This window comes from Sapajus apella, unplaced genomic scaffold, assembly GCF_009761245.1.
Source record: "Sapajus apella isolate SASKATOON/1434 unplaced genomic scaffold, GSC_monkey_1.0 scaffold162, whole genome shotgun sequence".
Classification (NCBI taxonomy): Eukaryota; Metazoa; Chordata; class Mammalia; order Primates; family Cebidae; genus Sapajus; species Sapajus apella.
Window position 1 is genome coordinate 854,875 of NW_022437102.1, and position 20,676 is coordinate 875,550.

General features: G+C 46.5%; 2 protein-coding genes across 3 annotated transcripts in view; both read left to right on the forward strand.

Annotated features, from left to right (window-relative positions):
* Positions 1–20,676, forward strand: part of LOC116542145 (collagen alpha-1(I) chain-like) — a 158,627-nt gene that overhangs the window by 59,234 nt on the left and 78,717 nt on the right. Inside the window, exon 5 of the mRNA XM_032266927.1 lies at positions 1,977–1,987. Within this exon, the coding sequence (XP_032122818.1) occupies positions 1,977–1,987 (11 nt within the window). The remainder of the gene's footprint in view (positions 1–1,976; positions 1,988–20,676) is intronic.
* The window catches only part of LARGE1 (LARGE xylosyl- and glucuronyltransferase 1), a 559,679-nt gene continuing 549,163 nt past the window's right edge, over positions 10,161–20,676 (forward strand). The window contains exon 1 of one of the 2 annotated variants that reach the window (XM_032266924.1): positions 10,161–10,313. The gene's annotated coding sequence lies outside the window, so the exon portion shown is untranslated. The remainder of the gene's footprint in view (positions 10,314–20,676) is intronic. The other variant, XM_032266925.1, reaches the window with a different exon arrangement.

A 20,676-nucleotide genomic window follows, 5' to 3' on the forward strand; every position in this document is an offset into this window, starting at 1 on the left:
AATCCTTGTAGATCAGACACAGGCAGAACCTTGGACATCATCTCGTCTTGAAGTGTGATATTCAAGACAGGCATTTTTACATTAAAACTTGGCTATTTATTTTAGTTCGTGAATAGAAACCATATATAACCCGCATTCCAAACATGTCATTTCTCAGGTGTTGCTGCTTCCAGTGAGGCAGGCCATGGTAGTCATTTCCCTCTCAGTCCCGTGGATGGCAGGGTGCCGTGCCCACACACCCGTGCACATGTGAGACCTGTAATGAGCGAAAGGCCTGTTGTCACCATTTGGAACTGAGGCTTATGCAGATGGACGAGGTTGCTGGTATGAATTCTTGCACTGAATTTCCATATGCTTTGTATTCTTTTCAGCAGGATGAAACGCACCATGGTTGTGGGAAAATTGAGCGGGTAGTGTGCTGCGAGAGATTTCAGGGTGTGCAGCACCGATCCGGTTTGGCCCTTTCCTTTGAATGAGGAGGGAATTGGGCAAGGCGCGGGTCGACCAGGTGGCCCTGATAGATAGTGACTGCACTGGGACTTTGGCTGTGTCTCCTCTTCTTGTCCAGCCATCCTGGCATACTAAATAGGACATAAGCTAGGTCCTACCAAAGACTTGGGCACTTTATTTAAGTTATCTCATGTAATCCTGCTAACAGTGTTGGGAAGCATGCACTATTTTTACTTACCAAACAAAAAAGGAGCGATCGGGACTAGAGGACTTGAAATAACTTTCTGAGGCCCAGCCTGCTGGTAAGAAGTAGATCTAGTGATTCAACGTGGCTCCATCCCATGACATTTAGCTGTCAGAGAGCTGCAAACCTATGAGACAGAGCTTTCAGATTTTGGAAATAGAAACGTAGGCACTTACCGCCTCCTGGGAAAGCCCCTTGCCGTGAATTTATAGAACCAGCACGTCGCTCAGGCCAGCAGGTGAGTCCGAGGGCTGGGGAGGAGTTTTCTAGGCAGCGGGACACCTCCTTCTTAGGGGGGTTCCATTTGTCCAGGGCCAGCAAAAGGCTGTTTGGTCCCTCAGCTGAGTGAACAGCCCTAGCCCACAGGATGAGTCAGAGCAGAGTCCAGAATAGAAGCCAGAGGGCATGTGCACAAAGGCCTTATTTATCCCAGTCATTTGGATTTTAAGATTCCTGTTCATGATGATTAAGGTTTTATACATAGCACTGTTTGCTGACTGCTTTATGATCACTTATGAGTGTCACCTGGCAACAGCTGAGTTAGCCACACCCATCCACCGTGGGGTAGTTAACTCTGGGCCCACCCAGCGCCCAGTTCATTGCTTGTGCATTATGGAGCCTCCTCCCCACACCCTCATTCATTCATCTTTGCATCCATTCATTCGTTAGAGCCCTTTTATCAGACCCCGCCTTTGTGGGCGGCAAAGGTTGGCACTTCTTTTTCATTGCTGAGACCATGTAATAGGATGGACGTGTTGGCGTTCTATTAGCATAAGCAATAATCACCTCCTTTAGTGAGACTGTAAGCCCCATGAGGGCAAGACCTTTGTTCCTTTTGATGTCTCTGGTGCCTTGAAGAATGCCTAGTCCATAGTAGGTGCTCTGTGAACCATTTATTGAGGAAAAAAAGTGAATGGACTGAGTATCTGCTATGTTTGGCCCTGTGGGAGGTGCTTTCTATAAAAATCTTTCTAATCCTTGCAGCAATCCACCCTGCACCATAAGGGTGTCTGTCCCCCATTCTAGGGCTCCATCTGGTGAGTGTTTACCATAAGACTTATTGTGAGTGCTTGCATAGCAGATAATCCTCTTTATGACTGAATCATGTAGCTATATCAACCTCATTTTACAAATGAGAAAATGAGGCACAGAGAGGTGAAGTAACTAGCCCAAGATCACACAGACCCTCGAGCTTCCAGCCACTCCTTCACCTCCACTATCAGCTCCGTCCTATAGAACCTTCTGCAGGATGGAACTGCTCTCCGTCTGCACCATCCAATATAGTCACCGCTAGACATGGGTAGTTCCTGAGTACTTGAAAGGTAGCTGGTGCAACTGAGGAACTGAATTTTTGATGTTGTTTAATTTTAATTAGTTTCAATTTAAATTGCCATATGTGGGTAGTGACTCATACCCTGGGCAGTACAGCCCCCTATATGCTGAAGAATAATAACAGACTGGGTACAGTGGCTCACACCTGTAATCCCAGCAGTTTGGGAGGGTGAGGCAGGAGGATTGCTTGAGCCCAGGAGCTCAAGACTAGCCTGGGCTACATGGCGAAACCCTATCTCTACTATAAATACAGAAATTAGCAGGGCATGGTGATGTGCGTCTGTAGCCCCAGCTACTTGGGAGGCTGAGATGGGAGGATCGCTTGAGCCTGGGAGGCACAGGTTGCAGTGAACTCAATCATGCCACTGCATTCCAGCCTGGATGACAGAGGGGAGACCCTGTCTCAAAAATAAACAAATGAAAGAATAACAGCTACATTGATTGAATGCTTACTATATACTAAGCATTTTTCAAATGCTTTACATGTATTAAGTGATTCAGGTTAATCCTGACAACCACAAATGAATTAGCAAGGGTCAGAAGTTAAATACCTCCTCCACTCCCAAGATTTTATAGCAAGATACTAGTGTAGCTGGATTCTCCCCAAGGATGAACTCTGCCCGGCCCAGAGTCTTAAACGATCTCCACATTTTTCTCCCTGTTTTCCCTGCTTACAGCGATGGATATCAACTTGGAAGACAAGATCTCATTGTTCCTAATATTTGTCAGTCCCACACACAATGCTGCCTGCTATACTCCTTGGTGAAGGGTCAACCTATATGCAGGCTTGTGAACTCACTGTTCCCACCAAATGACTCATTTAGTTTGAAAACATTTACTTGCACAAAGTGGAGTTGTGTCAGTGTCACGTTGAGAAGAAAATAGATGCCAGTCTTCCTTACCAGGATGTTCTGACGTGAAAACAAACAAAGGAAACAAAGTCCGCTTCGAGGTCAGAGTGAGAAGAGAAGGTCCAGCTGACATTATCTGCAGTCTTGCTGGAGGGAGCACGCGGCTGCAGCTTGTGGGTATGGTGACGTTTTGCAAAGGCTCCCAGCTGTGCCTTCCCTTCTTGAGGATGGGTGAAGGGGAGTGGGTTCCGGGCTAGACTTGGGGCTATGGAGCGAAAGCAAAGGGAGCTTACCCTGCACAGATGTGGAAGCAGAGGTGACTGAATTCTTCTGTTCCACAGTAGAGGTCAGCAGAACTTTATGATAACAATGCATCCAGATGTGTTCTTTCTGCTGAGCTGGGCCTGACACCCGTGCCTATGGCTCTTTCAGAAACTGTGAACCAACCTGGGGGTGGGCTAGAGATCCAGGTCAGGAGCAGAAGTGGGATAAAGGTGATTGAGAAAGACATGTGAGAGAGTGAGTGAGTGAGAGAGACCTGCAGGGTGAAACCACATCAGGAATGCAGTCCAAATATAGGCAGTGTTTGTGAAACCCAGGGACTGCAGGCCAAGAGTGCTTTAGGTTCTGAGAGCAGGAATGGGGGAAATGTGGCCGTGGGCCTCTGGGGAAAGCCCTGTTCTATGGGCTTCGGCCACTGAAATCTACATTTGTCTTCTGCTGCTGTCTCAAGACAGTGATGCAGCCCGGCTGTCCATCTGGTGGCCATCCATCCATTCATCCAACCGTCAGTCCGGCATTTGACTCTCTATTCTATGCATGGTATTAGGGATACTGTGGTAAACAGGGCACCATCCCTACCCTCAAGGAGCTTACAGTCTTGCCTGATAAAACATACATGAGCATGCATTTTTGAAACAAGTAAAGGAGTAAGACTTAGGTGTACTCCCAGACCACCTGCACCTTGCCCATGTAGCTTTCCCCAGCAACACGAAGCCAGCGTTGGTTCCTTTCCTTCCCTTCTTATCTTTATTATGTCTGTACTTAGTATCTGTATCATGCTTTGGGCTATTTATTTATACTCAGCATAGCACTTTCTTGCATCTTTATTGTAAATAACCTTCCAGAGCATAGGGGCCTCCATGTCTTTGCTGGGTCCCAGCTCCGTGGTAGGCACTGATGGGGGCTCCAGGATTATTGAAGTTAATGGGAGCCCCTTAAACCTGCAAGGATCCTGAATAGTCATCAGTGTTCTGAAGGGTCTTCTTGACCTTCTCTACCTCCCAACTTTCTCCTGTCTCTGTAAGGTCAAGATCTACCTGCCTGGTAGGTTCTGTACAAGCCATAGCCAGGCAATGGAAGAAGAAAGGGGAGCTGCACCTCTCACTGGAGATGGAAGTTCACTGATGCTTTTCATAACTCCATGTGACTCACGTTCATCTGGAAGCATGGGAGGCATTAGTTAGGCCAGATGAACAGGTGTGGGATGCCACATACTGACTTTGCCTTCTAGTGAAACTGCATTCCAGTGGGAACATGCCCCGGACATTGGCCTCCTCAGAACCCTGGGTAACTTTTGGTGTCTTCCAGTTCAGGAACCACGATTTTCCATTATTCGAAAATAAAAGTATTCCTGCCTCCTTGATATTTCTAATAAAGCTTACCTGAGCTTATAAGGACTCCTAGAAATGGGGATGGCATTGCCCAGGCATTGTGAGCTATCCCTTGGCCCCATCAAGAGGCAGGAGACTGTTGGGCAAGCCGAGCGTGCAGGGACCCCACCCTCTTGACTGCCAAAGGAAATGGAGACACCAGCATTATTGAGCGCTACTCTGTGGCAAGCGCTTTGTCTCAATTACCTGATGAGGTTGGATCAACCTCTATTTCAGAAATGAGGGAAGTGGGCCGGGTGCGGTTGGCTCATGCTTGTAATCCCAGCACTCAGAGAGGCCGAGGTGAGTGGGTCACGAGGTCAGAAGATCAAGACCATCCTGGCCAACATGGTAAAACCTCATCTCTACTAAAAATACAAAATTAGCCGGGTGTGGTGGAGCGTGCCTATAGTCCCAGCTATTCAGTAGGCTGAGTCAGGAGAATCGCTTGAATCCAGGAGGCAGAGGCTGCAGTGAGCTGAGATCGTGCCACTGCACTCCAGCCTGGGCAGCAAAGCGAGACTCTGTCTCAAAAAAAAAAAAAAAAGAATGAGGGAAGAAAGGCTTGCCAAGGTGGCACACCAGAGATCAAAGGGTGACTGAGTGGCAGAGTTGAGACTTGAACCCTATACCGTCGGCTCCTGTGTTCCTGTCTGCCCTGGTGCTGTGTGAGAGGCGGGAACGGTGAGTTCCCTGCTGAGGCTCAGTATGGAGGAAATCACTTTCTGTAGCACATTCCTGTGCTCTCGGGCTGCTTAATTGACTTCTGTGCTTGAATTTTTTCATCTATGAACAAGTCTAATAATAATAGAATAGTAATTGGCCAAGCCCTTGGCCGGGACTCAGTGCATGCTATTTCTGATAGATACTAATATATAGGTATAGTAGGAATGTCAATCATCAATATTGTTTGACTTTTTATTTCTGGTAACAATTTTGACTACAGACTGCCTGTTTTTTATTAATAGATTTGTTAGGTTAATGAAAACATAGCTCTCTTAAAAACGTTTTATAACACCAAGTTCACAAACCAACATCATGGTGGTCCCTGAGGACATGTGACAGAGCTGGGATTTGAACCCATGCCCGGCTGGCATCTGTGTCCCTACACTGAGGACCCGGGTGTCTGGCTGGCCCTCAGCTTTCTGTGGTCCTGGTGATTCTGCCCTGGCGGTCACAGTGTCAGGTATACCCACTTGGAGTGGGTTTATGATCCAGTTATGAAGGAGCCCCGGCCTCAGCACCAGAAAAGACAAGATTGCAGTGTTACCAAGGTCAGGAGCCTCTGTGCTCAGTGACTGCCATCAGTCCTCTTTCCTGGGAGGATCGCCTGGACCGTTCATGATGTTCAGATATAACCTCCCCCAGGAAGCCTTCCCTGAAGACATACACACCTCTATCACAGGTTCCCAGGTGGGGTGAATAGAGTCTTCCTTTGCTCCCATGGCACCTTACAGGATCTTTGGCAGCCTTTCCTATGGGGGTTTGTGTAACGTGTCTTAACCACTTGCCGTAAGCTCCCGAGGACAGAGGCTGTGTCTGTGTTAGGAATGTCTCTCTCTGTCTGGGTGCGATGGCTCACGCCTGTAATTTCAGCACTTTGGGAAGCTGAGGCAGGCGGATCATTCGAGGTCAGGAGTTTGAGACCAGCCTGGGCAACATGGTGAAACCCTCTGTCTACTAAAAATACAAAAAAAAAAAAAAAAAAAAAAAGGGAAATAAGGGCTATACAGGCATGGTGGCGTGCACCTGTAATCCCAGTTACTTTGGAGGCTGAGGCAGGAGAATCACTTGAACCGAGGAGATGGAGGAGAGCTGAAATCGCGCCACTGCACTCCAGCCTGGAAGACACAGTGAGACCTTGTCTCGAAAAGACAAAAAAAAGAAACGCCTGTTTCCCAAAATCCACTTCTCTTCTACTGAGGACACAGAAATGGGCTCCTTCCCTGTCCCTTTCTAGGGCCATGTGGCTTATTCTGCTGAAGGGTGGTGAGCAGAAGTGAGTTGCATAATCCCAGTTAAAGCATTTATTTGCTGGTGCAAGAGCTTCTGGGGCTGGCACGATGTGCTGGGGGCAGGACTGAGGGGTGGCACCAAATGCTGCGTAGGAGAGTTCTCTGGATCTGACAGTCAAGTATCCTCATGGCAGCGTGGAGAGGCCGGACCTGTCTGCATGGCCATTCAGGGGGTGAGGACCCTGAGGCTTGGTGAGGTTAATTGCTTGTCCAAGGGATCTTGTGCAAATTCCATGGCTTGTTCCATGACAATATGCTCCCATTGGCTGTTACTGATTCCTTGTTGTTGCTGTTAATTGTAGGCTAAGGGTGTGTGCGTGTGCGTTTGTGTAGGTGGGTGACGAGGGAGTGAGGAACAGCTAGCCGAGTTGCAGGGCTTGGTCCTTTTGCAGAGTGGGTGTTAGCAAAGGCGGGCATGCTTAGCCCAGGTGGTGGCTGTGCTTGGCCACCAAGTTATCGGAGAGAGAAACGAGTTAGCTGTTATCTCCTCGCAGATGGCAGTTTTCCTTTAATGTGGAGCTTTGGAGAGAATACCAAGATGGGGCTGTGCTTACTAACCTCTTCCTCGCCACACAGATGGGAATAAGTGGGGTGGAAGAAAAGGAGGAACAAGAGAGGTATTTGACGCAGAGGCTACCTGGGTGATGCTGCTTCCTTACCTGCTGTCAGCCGAAGGGAACTTTGCCCTCCCTGAGATTCAGGGAGAGTGCCCAGGAGTGCTGGCCTCACGTGCCAGGGACCTTGCTGAGAGTGCATGGCTGTGTGGGTGAGGGTTGTAGCCGTGGTGGCAGTGCAGTAGGTCTTCAGAGAGACTTTAGGCTGGCCGGGTCCACAGAGTTCCCCATGCTGGCTCCTGCTTCCAGGCAGATGCACTATTCTAGTTGTTGTGGGCAGCAGGAGTTGGGGACTGGCCCAGGAGGTCAGGGTAGTGGCCTGGCAGTCTGCACGTGTTGGTCTTGCCCCCGCTTTGCCCTGGTGAGCGCCGAAGTCATGTTCATGTGGGCCAGGCATTCTCCTGAACACCGTTGCACGCCCATCCTCAGAAGATCCCCCCAACCACCTTCACCGCTCAGGACGCTGAGTGCCAGAGAAGCTGGTCACTCTCCTCTGCCCACGCTTGCTGCCGAGTAGAGAATCCAGTGTGGAACCGGGACATTGTGACTCTGGAGTTCCTAACCACTAGGATTGCCCCTCCATTCACTTAAGTTCTCTTATTTTGCAAACAAAGACAGTGGGAGAAACAGATATTTATTTGAACATCTATTGTTTGCCAGGTGCTCTGGTTAGATTGCGTACATTATCTCATTTAAGTCTTATTTCAAGCCCTGGGGCTAAGTACATCTTGTTGATTTAAAAAATTCAAAAAAGGCCGGGCATCGTGGCTCACGCCTGTGATCCTAACACTTTGGGAGGCCGAAGTGGGAGGGTCACTTCAGTCCGGGAGTTCAAGACCAGCCTGGGCAACATAGTAAGACCCTGTCTGTACAAAAAACGTTTTTTAGTTGAACAAAAAATTTGAACTTTTTAAAATGTAAAGTACACATAAGATTTTAACTTAACCATCCTAACTGTTTTGGGGTGGACAGTTCAGTAGTGTTAAGTATCTTCACACTGTAATGTAGCCAGTCTCCAGACCTGTTTGGATCTTGCAAAAGTGAACTCGTGTACCCTTTGAACAAGAACTCCCTCTTCTCCCCTCCTCCCAGTCCCTGACAAGCGGCATTCTCTATGGGTTTGAGTCCTTCAGGTACCTTATGTGAGTGGAATTATACAGTATTTGTCCTTTCGTGACTGGCTTATTTCACTTAGCATGCGGTCCTCAAAGTTTACATCACATGGTGTAGCGTGTGGTGCCGTTTCCTTCTATTGTACGTATATGCCACACAGCACGTTGGTTTGTCCAGTCATCTGTGGCTGGACATGTCCTTAATGAGCCATACATGTCATCATGAGTTGCTTCCAGCTCTTGGCTACACTTTGTTCATTTTATTAATCACTCAAGACCAAGGTAACACATCTGGATTTAAGCCCCAATCTCTGTTTGATACCTGACTTCCGACTTCTTTTTACTTCTTCTTCTTCTTCTTTTTTTTTTTTTTTTGGAGAGGGAGTCTCATCCTGTTGCCAGGCTGGAGTGTAGTGGTGCAATCTCAACTCACTGCAACCTCTGCCTCCCAGGTTCAAGCGGTTCTCCTGCCTCAGTCTCCTAAGTAGCTGGGATTACAGGCCCCTGCCACCATGCTCAGCTAATTTTTGTATTTTTAGTAGAGACGGGGTTTTACCATGTTGGCCAGGATGGTTTTGATCTCTTGACCTCGTGATCCACCTGCCTTGGCCTCCCAAAGTGCTGAGATTACAGGCGTGAGCCACCACGCCCGGCCCTGACTTCTTTTTATTTCTAGGGATCATCCAGCTTTAGGAGTTGGAAAGAATTTTACCTTAATGTGGCCTTTGTTAAGCCTGAGACTGCTTTGGGCCTGTTGAAAACTCAGTTTTTTTCTGAGTCCCGGCTCAAACTGCACTTCTTCCAGAAGCCTCGCAGGGACCAGTTTATACCGCTGGAGGGAGGCCACCATGTGAGGTGAAGCTTTTTTGTTTGTTTCTCTTGGGTGCCCATTGTTTTCCTAGTGTCATTTCTTTATCTGCCGAGAATCTTCTCCGAAAACTCATGTGTCTGTTTTCATATTTTAGACCGTGATTCTGAAATTTGGAAATACAGTAACACAGCAGTATTATCACAACACAGGTTTGCGTTTGTAAGGTTAGCTCCCTTGAGGTATTTTTTCTCAAGGCCAGGTCTTAAGGCTGTATCTGCCCTGGGTATGCAGTAATATGGTTTATAGGGTCAAAGGTGAGATCTCTTGTGTGATAGGCCAGAGATTCTCTCTGATGCACTTGATTATCCTTTTATATAAATAAGCATTTTGTTCATCTAGGAGAGCGTTAATGACTAATTACTAACATTTACCGATAAACAACTATAAGAAATATTTCAGTAAGTGTTTTGTTAGTATGTTTCCTTGAAAACTTATTGCAAATGAACATGTAATTTAACTTTGTCTTTATCTGACTGCATTTCTTGTACTTGCATGTCCACTGGGTGTATTTATTTTTGAGGTCTTTTGAATTCTTGCCTTTTGGGGTTTCCCAGTTGCCTGGGTATCAAAAGCTCACAGTGGGTTTTTTCTCCTGCCCTTGAGGGGAGTCTGTTCCTTTTGGCTTCCAGCTTAGAATAAAAGAGCCACTACTCTGTCTGCCCCATGAACCTTCACTTAAAGATGTTATTTTAGGCCGTGTGCGGTGGTTCACCCCTTGTAATTCCAGCACTTTAGGAGGCTGAGGAGGGCTGATCCCTTGAGGCAAGGAGTTCGAGACCAGTCTGGCCAACATGGCAAAACCTCGTCTCTATTAAGAATACCAAAGTTAGTTGAGCCTGTAATCCCAGCTACTGGGGAGGCTGAGGCACTAGAATCACTTGAATCTAGAAGGCAGGGGTTACAGTGAACTGAGATCATGCCATTGCATTCCAGCCTGGGCAACGGAGCGAGACTCTGTCTCAAAAAAAAAAAAAAAAAAAAAGTTATTTTAGCTTTTTCTGCTTGCTCTTCAAAAAACAAAAATTAGAGGGCAGAGGGAGACAAAAAAGGATAATGACAGACAGGTTCCTCTGACAGCTAACCTTAAAGGGGCCTTGTCTGTTTTTCAGAACCCGCATTAAGAAACACGTTCAGATGCATCAGCCCTCTGTAGAGCACCTGCCATGAGCCAGGTAAGATGTGAAGCGTTTTCAAAGCTGTTTTATGAAATCCTTGCGGAAACCTTTGCAAGTTGCCGTTTTTCAGCTGGGCGATCTGTGCTGAAGTGAGCTGCCTCAGCTCACTTGGCTAAAAGTAGAAGCACCAGCCTAGAGCTTGGCGTCGTCCTCCTCTAAGTTTAGGGCTGTAATCTGGTTCTCCACCAAAGAAGACATAGTGGCTGCCTCACGGGAACTTGGAAACAGTGTCTGATTCCTTGTCGTGGTGGGATTTCCCCGTGTCTCGCTCTCTTGGCTGATGATCAGTAGATCTGTTTATCACTCCCAGGAGCTGCGCCTTGAGTCTTCATTTCAGACCCTTTGTTTGGACCTGACCGAGGCTCTGAGGGGGACATGGCTGCTGAGACCCACCAGCTGCCCAGCTTGTTCCATCACAAATGGTCCCGACCCTCTTCCATGGAGAGGCATGTGGCTGTCTGGGTGGAGAACATTTGCAGGGAAGCATGGCCCCCTGAGAGCTGGTCCGGGTATGGCCACCATTCGGCACCCTGGTTGGATTTTGCACATGGAACATTTTGGAATCTTTTCAGGGGAAGTTTGGCATGGGACTCTCTTCTGCTGTTCCGTATTCCTACTGAGGTCAGAGGCCATTTGTTGGGCACAGTCATCACCCAGGTGCCAGTGTAGGGCTGGGCGCCCGGGAAGCCACCAGTAAGCCAGACTGAAGTGAGGGTGCGTCTCAGGGTGCCAAGACTCGATCCCCATTCCATCATTTATTATTCGTGTTCTCTTAACCTTTAGTTTCCTTGTTTTAAAAAAAAGGGGGGGCATTCGAAGAGATGACCATAGTCCTTCATGGTTTTACTGCAAGGACTAAATGAGCAAAAAACGCATCATGACGGCAGGTATGGGCCTTATTAATTTTTGCATCCTGAGGTTGGTGTTCGCTGCATATTCATTGGAGCAATGATGAAAAGGTAAGGAACCCCAGTCTTAAGTCTCATTTGCTCCACTTTGAAAAGTAAAATAATAGTGTTAATTTGTGGTTCTAGGCGGGAGAGAGCTGCTTATCAGAAATGCCTTGAGGGCCTTTCCCAGAAGCCCCAGTCGTGAAATTCTGATTCCCGCCATCTTGGCTGGAGTGTGGCACGTGGATTCTGAACACGGGTCCTGGGGATTGTGCCAGCACAGCCCTGGTGAGGCACGACGGGCCCTCTAGCCTCTGAGGTGTCTTGCCTGATCCTTCCTGGGTTGTGCAGGTTGGGGGCACATGGAGTGGCTAGCAAATGGTTAGGGTGCTGACAGTTTCTCACTCCACCCCTCTGCCTCCCACCCGTCCTTCTCCAGAACGACTCCCAGGGCCTGCTGGGCTGGAAAGTGCTGTCTCTCTCTGCTGAGTGCCCCGTGGTCCTCCCTCTGGGCTTTTGTAATGCTGCAGTCAGCCATAATCTGTGGAGGGCAACAGACTTGCTGGATGCAACGTGGCTCCCCACAGCACCAACATAGCCCCCCACAGCACCAACATAGCCCCCCACAGCACCAACATGGCCCCCCACAGCACCTTTGCCAGGCTCTTGCATCCAGTTGGCGTATTGTATATATTTACATATGTCACTAATACATTTATGAATAACTGTTTCAACAGAGCTAACTCTTTGGTGTTATAAATAACAACTGCATCTCCCAAGATGCCTTCTGTTTCTCTTCAGACCAGTAACACAGAATGTCTTTGTTAAATTGGTCCTTTTTTTTTTTTAATAAACTGGAGACACTTGGGAAGAAAAAAGTGATGTACTCTTCCTTTGTAATTAGCTCTGATGATTAGACTGTCTTTTCCATTATGTTTTATTTTTACTTTCCTTGGAGTTTATCAAGTGGCCTCTTTTCTATGAAGGTTACCCTTCAAGTGAGTAAGGGAGCTTGATTAGATCACTGGGGGATTTACTTTGTACTTTTTAAAAATAAGACGCGTGATGGAGAAGGCTGATGGGAGCCAACGGCGAAAGGTCAGCCCTGGAGCTCCAAAGGCGCCTCTGAGCTGAGAAACTGAAGCCGATGCTCCCAGATCAAGATTTTTTTTTTCAGCCATCAACTGCTGAAGTAATTAATAGTCACTTTTATTTTAGAATTTGTTTTATATTTAACAAAGTCTTCTGAGCAGCCCTTCATGGCTTCATGCCCAGGGCATGGTTCTTTTTTTCCCCCCTTACGTGCATTTATAATTGCATTGATCAACTCCGACTTTGTGATACACTAACTCCTTGAATGTGATACTCATTTGATTTTATGTTTTTGATGCAAATGGATCTTAGAATCCGTTCTAGAGTTCCTTGGTAGGCTTCTTAATCTACAAGAGGCTATTTGTCCTGTTCAGCCTCCAGAAGGACTGGTGTGGCCGGTCTGGGCATCTGGCTGGCCCCCAGCCCGCGGGGAGTGACTTAGTTGAGACCTGCTGAGAGCAGTTTCGCTTTCACATTTGCTTCCTCTTGTCCACAGCTGAACTGAGAGGTGTCTTGGGGATCCCTAGAGTATTGAGAACAAAGAGCAGAAGGAAGAACTTGCATCCTTCTATTTTCCATCCATTCAGGGAATATTTAGTGACTGCCCCAAGGCAGGTTCTGAGAATGCAGCAGACGGCACAACAGGCAGTCCCTGTCCTTGTGGACGCACTCTGGCACCAAGCTGTTTCCAATGCAGCACATGTGGGAAAGGAACTGGTGTTTTTTCATATCCTTGCGCTCTTCAGCATGTGTGGGCATACTTACATAAGCCTCAAACTGTCTGTGAAGTAGGTATTATTAAGGGTTATATAGGCCACATGTATCTGTGAACATCATACTGGTGTGTGGTGTTTTATATAATAGAGCTATGAAATTATGCAGCTGGGGTTGACAAATAAACCCTGCCTTTTGCCGCCTCAATGTTGAACAAGAGACTTAAATGCTCACAGCCTCCTCCTCTTCCCCTGTTGTGAATGAGGCTAAAGGTTGGACCTCGTAGGATCGTTTTGTAGTTACCACTATGCAGGTTGGCATGGATGCACACATGTATTGTACCTGCGTGTGCTTGGAAAAGCAGAGGCTCTTTCTGCTTGTGATCCTGGAGTTACTTCTGGATTTGATCCTGTACAGAATGATCTTACATCCAGTTCATTATAAGGAAGGAAGCTTGTGGCAGGGCATTTGGAGACCCAGGTTCCACCTGGTTCTACTGTCGAATTGTGTGGTCTTGGAGAAGTTCCTAGACCTTTCCCGTTCTCAGCCGTCTCATACCTGAAATGAGACAGTGGTGCTGATTTCCCTTTGGATGGATTTCTCTTTGGTGGCTTTGTTTGGGCCCCCACTCTTCATTTGCATCAAGACTTTCACATGTTTAAATTTCATACGGTGGAGGGTTTCCTGGCTGCCTCATTCAGCACCGTGACCCTCGCCCAGCCTTCCCGACCCTCTTTACCCTGTTCCGCTTTTTCTTTATTTTCATCACACTTACGACTTTATAACAGACTGTATGATTTTTTTAAAATTTACTGTGCTTATTTTTATAAACAACAAACAAATGTTACCTTTATTGGAATGTAACCTTATTAAGGGGGAATCTTTATCTGTTGTGCGCCCAGACCATCTTGAATACTTCAATCTTGATCTCTCTTGTGCCCAGATCACCTTGAAGCCATGAAGGGCTGCTTGGGGGGCTTGGTTAAATAGACAACACATTCTGAAATAAAAGTGACTTTTTTTTGGTTTGTTTTTTGAGACGGAGTCTTGCTCTGTCACCAGGCTGGAATGAAGTGGTGCCATCTTGGCTCACTGCAACCTCTGCCTCCTGGGTTCAAGTGAGTCTCCTGCTTCAGCCTCCCGAGTAGCTAGGATTACAGCGCCACCACACCCGGCTAAGTTTTGTATTTTTAGTAGAGACGAGGTTTCATCATGTTGGCCAGGGTGGTCTTGATCTCTTGACCTCGTGATCTGACTCCCTCACCCTCCCAAAGTGCTGGAATTTACAGGCATGAGTCTCTGCGCCTGGCCCTAAAAGTGACTATTAATTACTTAAGCAGTTGAGGGCAGAAAAAAAAAACTTGATCTGGAAGCATCAGTTTCAGTTTCTCAGCTCAGAGGCCCCTTTTTGTAGCTCCAGGGCTGACCTTATACCATTTGTTCACATCAGCCTTCTCCATCATGAGCCTTATTTTTAAAAAGTACAAAATAAATACCACAAGCAGGTATTGTGATTTGTGAAACAAGTTGTTGAGAAAATTACAAAGAATAGCTCCTTCCACTGCTATCTGCTTAATCCGGTGCGGCTCTAATAGCTAGGGCCCTTGTGTGTTCTCTTCTTGGACATAAAGAGTTTCCCAGAATACAGACGTATGGTGGAGTCACTCTATTGGTGATAGAACAAGATGAAAACAAGATCACTCAGTCATCGACACTGAACACAGATAAAAGCAAGCTCACTGCAAGGCACAAAAAACCAAACTTTTCCCCACTCTCGGCTCACATGAATGCTTCTTGACCAATTATGGCTTTAACCTCATTCTGTTCTTCCTGCTTCTTGGATAAAAATTAGGAAGCTACCCGATTATAAAATTTCTGCTGTGTTGACAGCACCCAATTCTGAGCAAAACTGCGTTTTCCTGAGCCCACCCCTAAATCACTGAACGCAGTCCAAATTGTATAATGAGCTCCTGCTGACATTCTCTTCCTGAGACATCTGCAGTTCTCCTTAGTGTAATGTCTGCCTTGTTGCAGTGAGCCAATAACCCCGACTTTGTTTGACTGCAGGTATGTTCCTGTTAGTTTTTTTTTTTTTTTTTTGAGATGAGGTCTCGCTCTGTCCCCAGGCTGGAGTGCAGTGGCATGATCTCGGCTCACTGCAACCTCTGCCTCCTGGGTTCAAGTGATTCTTCTGCCTCAGCCTCCTGAGTAGTTGGGACTACAGGCACATGCTACCACACCTGGCTTATGTTTGTATGTTTAGTAGAGATGGGGTTTCACCATATTGGCGAGGCTGTTCTTGAACTTCCAACCTCGTGATCCACCCGCCTTGGCCTCCCAAAGTGCTGGGATTACAGGCGTGAGCCACCTTGCCTAGCCTCTGGTAGTCTTTAACTGGAGCCCACCGGCTCCAGTTAGTAGAGTCGCTTGGTGAATAAAACTTGTAATAGGCATCACTATAGAAATGTGTAGGTTATTTCACAGCTGAATGGTATTGAATAGACACATATACAGTTTAATTGGAGAGCTGACTCATATATACACTTGATAATTGTGGAAACAGAGCAGGATGTGACAGAAGGCAGAAATGCAAAGGTTGGCTACATGTGCCTTGAAGTCTGTGAGTTGAGAGAAGGAGAAAGCCTGGAAGTCTGGGGTGATAGAGAGTAGACGGTAGGTAGGACTGGAAGAGACAGTGGGGTCTTGAGTAGTGCCTTTGTTTAGGAGGTGGCAGACCGAGATCTTACCCTGATTTTACTGCATATGAGCTCTTAACGACTCCAATTGTTAGGTTTTTCATTTGTAAAAAGCAGGGTCCTAGTCTATCCTCCTTGTCTCCCATAGCAGTTAACTTGTGTGACAACACCTTATCAACTGTCCTGTGCTGCGAAAGTATAAGGCCTTGCTCTAATTGTGGAGAGAATAAAATAACATGGAGTTTCAAGGTGTTTCACCCATAAGCCAGGTGCTAAATGATCCCTCTCTGTCTTCCGCCACCCAAACTTCAGAAATGAGGGTTGCCATAGGAACCTTGTCATTATCATTCAGCAGCTGTAGACTTTCTCGGGTGGTGTATTTTTTTAAGACTGGTTAGGTTACTTATAGGGTCTTGGGAACAGGAGTGTGGTGGGAGAGGCGTAAGAGAGAGGCAGGGGGAGAATTAGAACAAGGGGGGAGCCAGCAAAACGCTTCCCGCATCAGATGAGGGGCCAAGGATCCAGCCGCTACCTTTACACCCCTGCCCTATCCCCCTCCACTCTGAGTCAGACTTGGTTATTCAAGGATTTAAATGGGAAAATGTGTTAGCCAGATTATCCTTCCAAATAAGGTTATAAAGTCTACCTGTATTAAAGAGGGGAAGATTGCCTTCTGTGGAATTTCAGATCTTGATAATAGTAATAATAATAATACCAGTATCTGTCATTTACCGGGTGTCTGTTACATGCTGGACACTGGAGTCAGCATTTGTGGATGTTGCTTCATTTAATACTTGCAATAAGTTCATCGTTATCCTTCTTTGCAAGCGAGGAAGTGGAAACACAGAGGCCAAATTACCCACCCAAGTCACCAGCCAGTTGATCTCACAGCCCAGATAACTAGGTCCTTCTGACCTCAAGTGCGGAAGAGTTAAGACTCTGCTCGTCGGTTTCCTTGCAGATCATTCTGGAATATCGGAGCTATTATCTAGGACACTCATCTTTAAATGGGAAAATGGGGGTTAGAAGAGGCGAAATTGCTGTTTGAAAGCCATGCCGTTGCTGCTGCTGGTGGTGAGGGCCTGGGTGAGGGCCAAGATCTTCTGACCCTCTGTCCGGAGAGTGACTAGGACTTTTCTCCTGGTGAGTTTAAATAGGAGTGGTTGTGTTCGCTGGCAGTTTCTGCAACAGAAGGATGGTCCTCCTTTTACTTCTCTGTGGAAAAGGCCCTCTAGTTATAAAACCAGATTGCGTGGGCTCTCATTGCACCTCTACCTGCTACCAGCCATCTGACCCTGGGCTCCTTCTTTAACCTCTCTGACCCTTTGTATTTCCTCCTATGGAAAACTGGGATGACAACTGTGCCTACATCATAGTGTTGTAATGAGATAAAGGAGGCCAGGCGTGGTGAGTCAGGTCTGTAATCCCGGCACTTTGGGAGGCAGAGGCTGGCAGGTCACTGGGGGTCAGGAGTTTGAGACCAGACTGGCAAACATGGTGAAACCCCATCTGTACTTAAAATACAAAAAAACGCCACGAAATTAGCTGGGCATGGTGGTGCTCACCTGTAATCCTAGCTACTCGGAAGGCTGAGGCAGGAGAATCGCTTGAACCTGGGAGGCGAAGATTATGATGAGTCAAGATCGCACCATTGCACTGCAGCCTGGGCGACAGAGGGAGACTCTGTCTCCAAAAAATATATATATAGAGAGAGAGAACTAAAGGGATTAATATGTTGAAAACTCATTAGCCTGGTGTCTAGTACCCTGTAGGTTATGAGTAAGAACTGCCTGTTAATAATGTATCACATCCCCTGTTTGAAGGATGTAGTCCTAATTTGAGTCTTTTTCAGTAGTCTGCAGCTCCTGCCCTCGCCCTGTGGAATTCATATCCTCCGAGATACACAGATACTGTTGAAGTTATGGTGAAGATGGTAGAGTGCTGGGAGGTAGAGTGGAGAGGGATTGATTCATGAAAAAATGACATTAGCTGACTAAGGACACCCAGGTGGTTGAGGTAATCTTTGAAGGGGGCCTCTGTGTCTCTTGACCTGGAGTTCAGGGGACAGGTTTCTTTTGATGCAGCATCTTATCCTGGGGTGACTCTGGGAGGCAAAAGCATTGCCTGTTGATAAGACTGATGACACACTATCACTCCTGCACCAGAAATGGTGCAAGAACAGAGAGGTTTTATCCTGCTCTTCTTCCTGTACACAGTCCCTGTGACAGAGAAGGTGTCTGCTGAGTGGACAGGCCCGGAATTGTCCTTCAGGACTGCGTGCGGATGAAGTAGGGGTGTAAACCCATGAAGAACAATAAATCAGGGAGTGGAGCGGGACAGGCTGGGGTGAGGAAGGAATTTGCCTTTATTGTGCAGTTAGCTTTTTCGATTCTTCAAAAGCTTAGGAGGTAGTGAATATGGTCCTCCAATCTACAGAGTAGAGGAGGCATCTCAGGAAAGTGATTTGCCCAGTACTAGTTAGGGACGATCAAGGACCTGGCCTCAGGTCCTTCTCTCTGCCTCAGGATGGCCCTCTGGGATCGTCAAAGGGACTTGTCTTGAGTAATTAACTGAATACAGGTTTATTCAGAATGAGGGGGCTGTAATTGGGGGATAGGCATGCCTTTGATGTAACCACTGGGGTTTTGGGGCCCAGTGTCTGGCAGTGTGCAAGGAGCATGGGGCATCTTTGTCACCACGTGGCTTCAGGAAGAGCCCCCCTTCCCTTGCTGACTGAGGCAGAATTTGAGTCAGGCTGGGGTGGGCTCCTGGTGTGGGGGCTGGAGGGAATGACTTTTACTCTGAGTCATTCAGTGGCCTGTGAGGGCAGGGCTGGGGGTGGAGAGAGAAATAGAGTCACTGGCCAAAAACTCCCAGTGCCTGCCCTTTCTTACCCCTAGGGCCCATGAGCCTGGTTTAAAAACCACTTATCCACCACCTTGTTTTTATTCTCACACCCTGAGTCCTTTAGATGTAAGTGTGTTGCTGAGGGAGGCTGAGATACGCACTGGGTGAAAGATTTTCAGCTGGTCTTTTCCTGATAAGCACCTACTTGTTTATATGCTGAGCTTTCACATCAACATTCCCGGAAAAAAAAACACCAACAACAAAAAAAAATGAGAACCACAGAGGACTCAAAAAAATATACGCTGCCTGATTTAGTTTTGATTGCTCATGTCTCTGGCTTTTTTCTTGGAACTATTAGTTGACTAGAGGGGGTTGCTGCTCTTCGTACAATAAGCTGCTAGTCATGAAGCAGAAGGGTGACATTGATCATTTTGGGGTCCGTCAGACTCTGGCGACGTTGAAATAGGCTGTCAGGTTTGTAACCACCAGTTAGCATGAGTGGGAGTGGCAGAAATTACGGGTTTGATTTTTAATCAGGGGCTATGGCTTATACTTAAGTGATTTGGAGGGAAGAGAAAACATGAATGAGTGAGTTAAGGCAGTAAGAGATGGAGTCATGCTGGGTTTTTAGGCATTTGTTTAAAAAAAAACGACACAAAGGGTGAAATGGTGAAGACCAGGAACTGTTTGGCTTTTTCTGGTTTACAATTAGAGAAGAAAGATGTTTGGAGAATTTAGAAGACTTGAGTCTATCACATAGTAAATCTGGTGGAGTCCTTTTACAGATCAGTTCACAGTATACCACTGCTTAGAAGTGGACTGGATTTAATTGGACTGGCTATTGATTCAGCAACAATTTATTATTCACCTTCTCTGTATAAAGCACTATTGTGGATAAATGTCTTCTGAAGTGTTAGAATCTAAACTATACTCGATATCGTTAACAGGTGAAGCATATCTTACGGAATTCTGATTTTTTTAAAAACTATTACTCCTGTGTCATTAAATGAAAAGTTTCAGAACAATGGTAGTTTAATGCATTAGGGTAAAACTATGAAGATTTAATATTATATATTCGTATATGCATGAAACATTTTGGAAGCTGGATAAGAAGCTGAAAAATAGTCTAATAAAGTCGGTGTTTTAATCCATGGTTGACAGCATCACAGAAGAGAAACAACCAGATATCATGTGCCTCTTGATGGATCTTGGGTCTGACCAAGACCTTAGTTCTAGCTGTGAAGTCACAGGAAATAACGCTGGGTAAATGACACACAGAGATGCCATCGTGAAAATTCAGGCAGTGGAAAACTCTAGAAAAACCGCTCTGTTCTTCACCAAGGAAATTGTAAGGGGGAAAATACAGTGGTGCCAGTGGCTTGTGGATGTTAGATGAAGTTAAGGAATTAATGTTCTTTTCTTTTCTTAGTGTGGTAATGAAATTGATATTTAAAAATAAAGATTTTGAAACCCTTATGACCAAGATGATAGTTATCTTGGGGATTTGCTTCAAAGTAATCGGGGTGTGGGGAGAGGGAGTCATGGGAATGAGTAGGGTAGAGAGGAAACAAGACTGGTCATGACATGATAATTACTGATATTGGGTCATAGATATATAAGGACTCTTTCTTTCTTTCTTTTTTCTTTTTTTTTTTTGAGACCAAGTCTCGGTCTGTGACCAGGCTGGAGTGCAGTGGTGCTACCTTGGCTCACTGCAACCTCCACCCCCTGGGTTCAAGAGATTCTCCTGCCTTAGCCTCCTGAGTAGCTGGGACTACAGGCATGCGCCACCACACCCAGCTGATTTTTGTATTTTTAGTAGAGACAGGGTTTCACCATATTGGCCAGGATGGTCTCGATCTCCTGATCTTGTAATCTGCCTGCTGAGATCACAAAGTGCTGGGATTACAGGCGTGAGCCACCCCACCCAGCTGGGACTCTCTCTCTCTCTCTCTCTCTCTCTTTCTTTTTCTCTTTTAATGTGTTTAACATTTTTCTTTTCTTTCTTTTTTCTTCTTGAGCTGTAGCTTCCCTGTTGTTGCCCAGGCTGGAGTACAATGGCATGACTTGTGCTCACTGCAACCTCTGCCTCCGGGATTGAAGTGATTCTCCTGCCTCAGA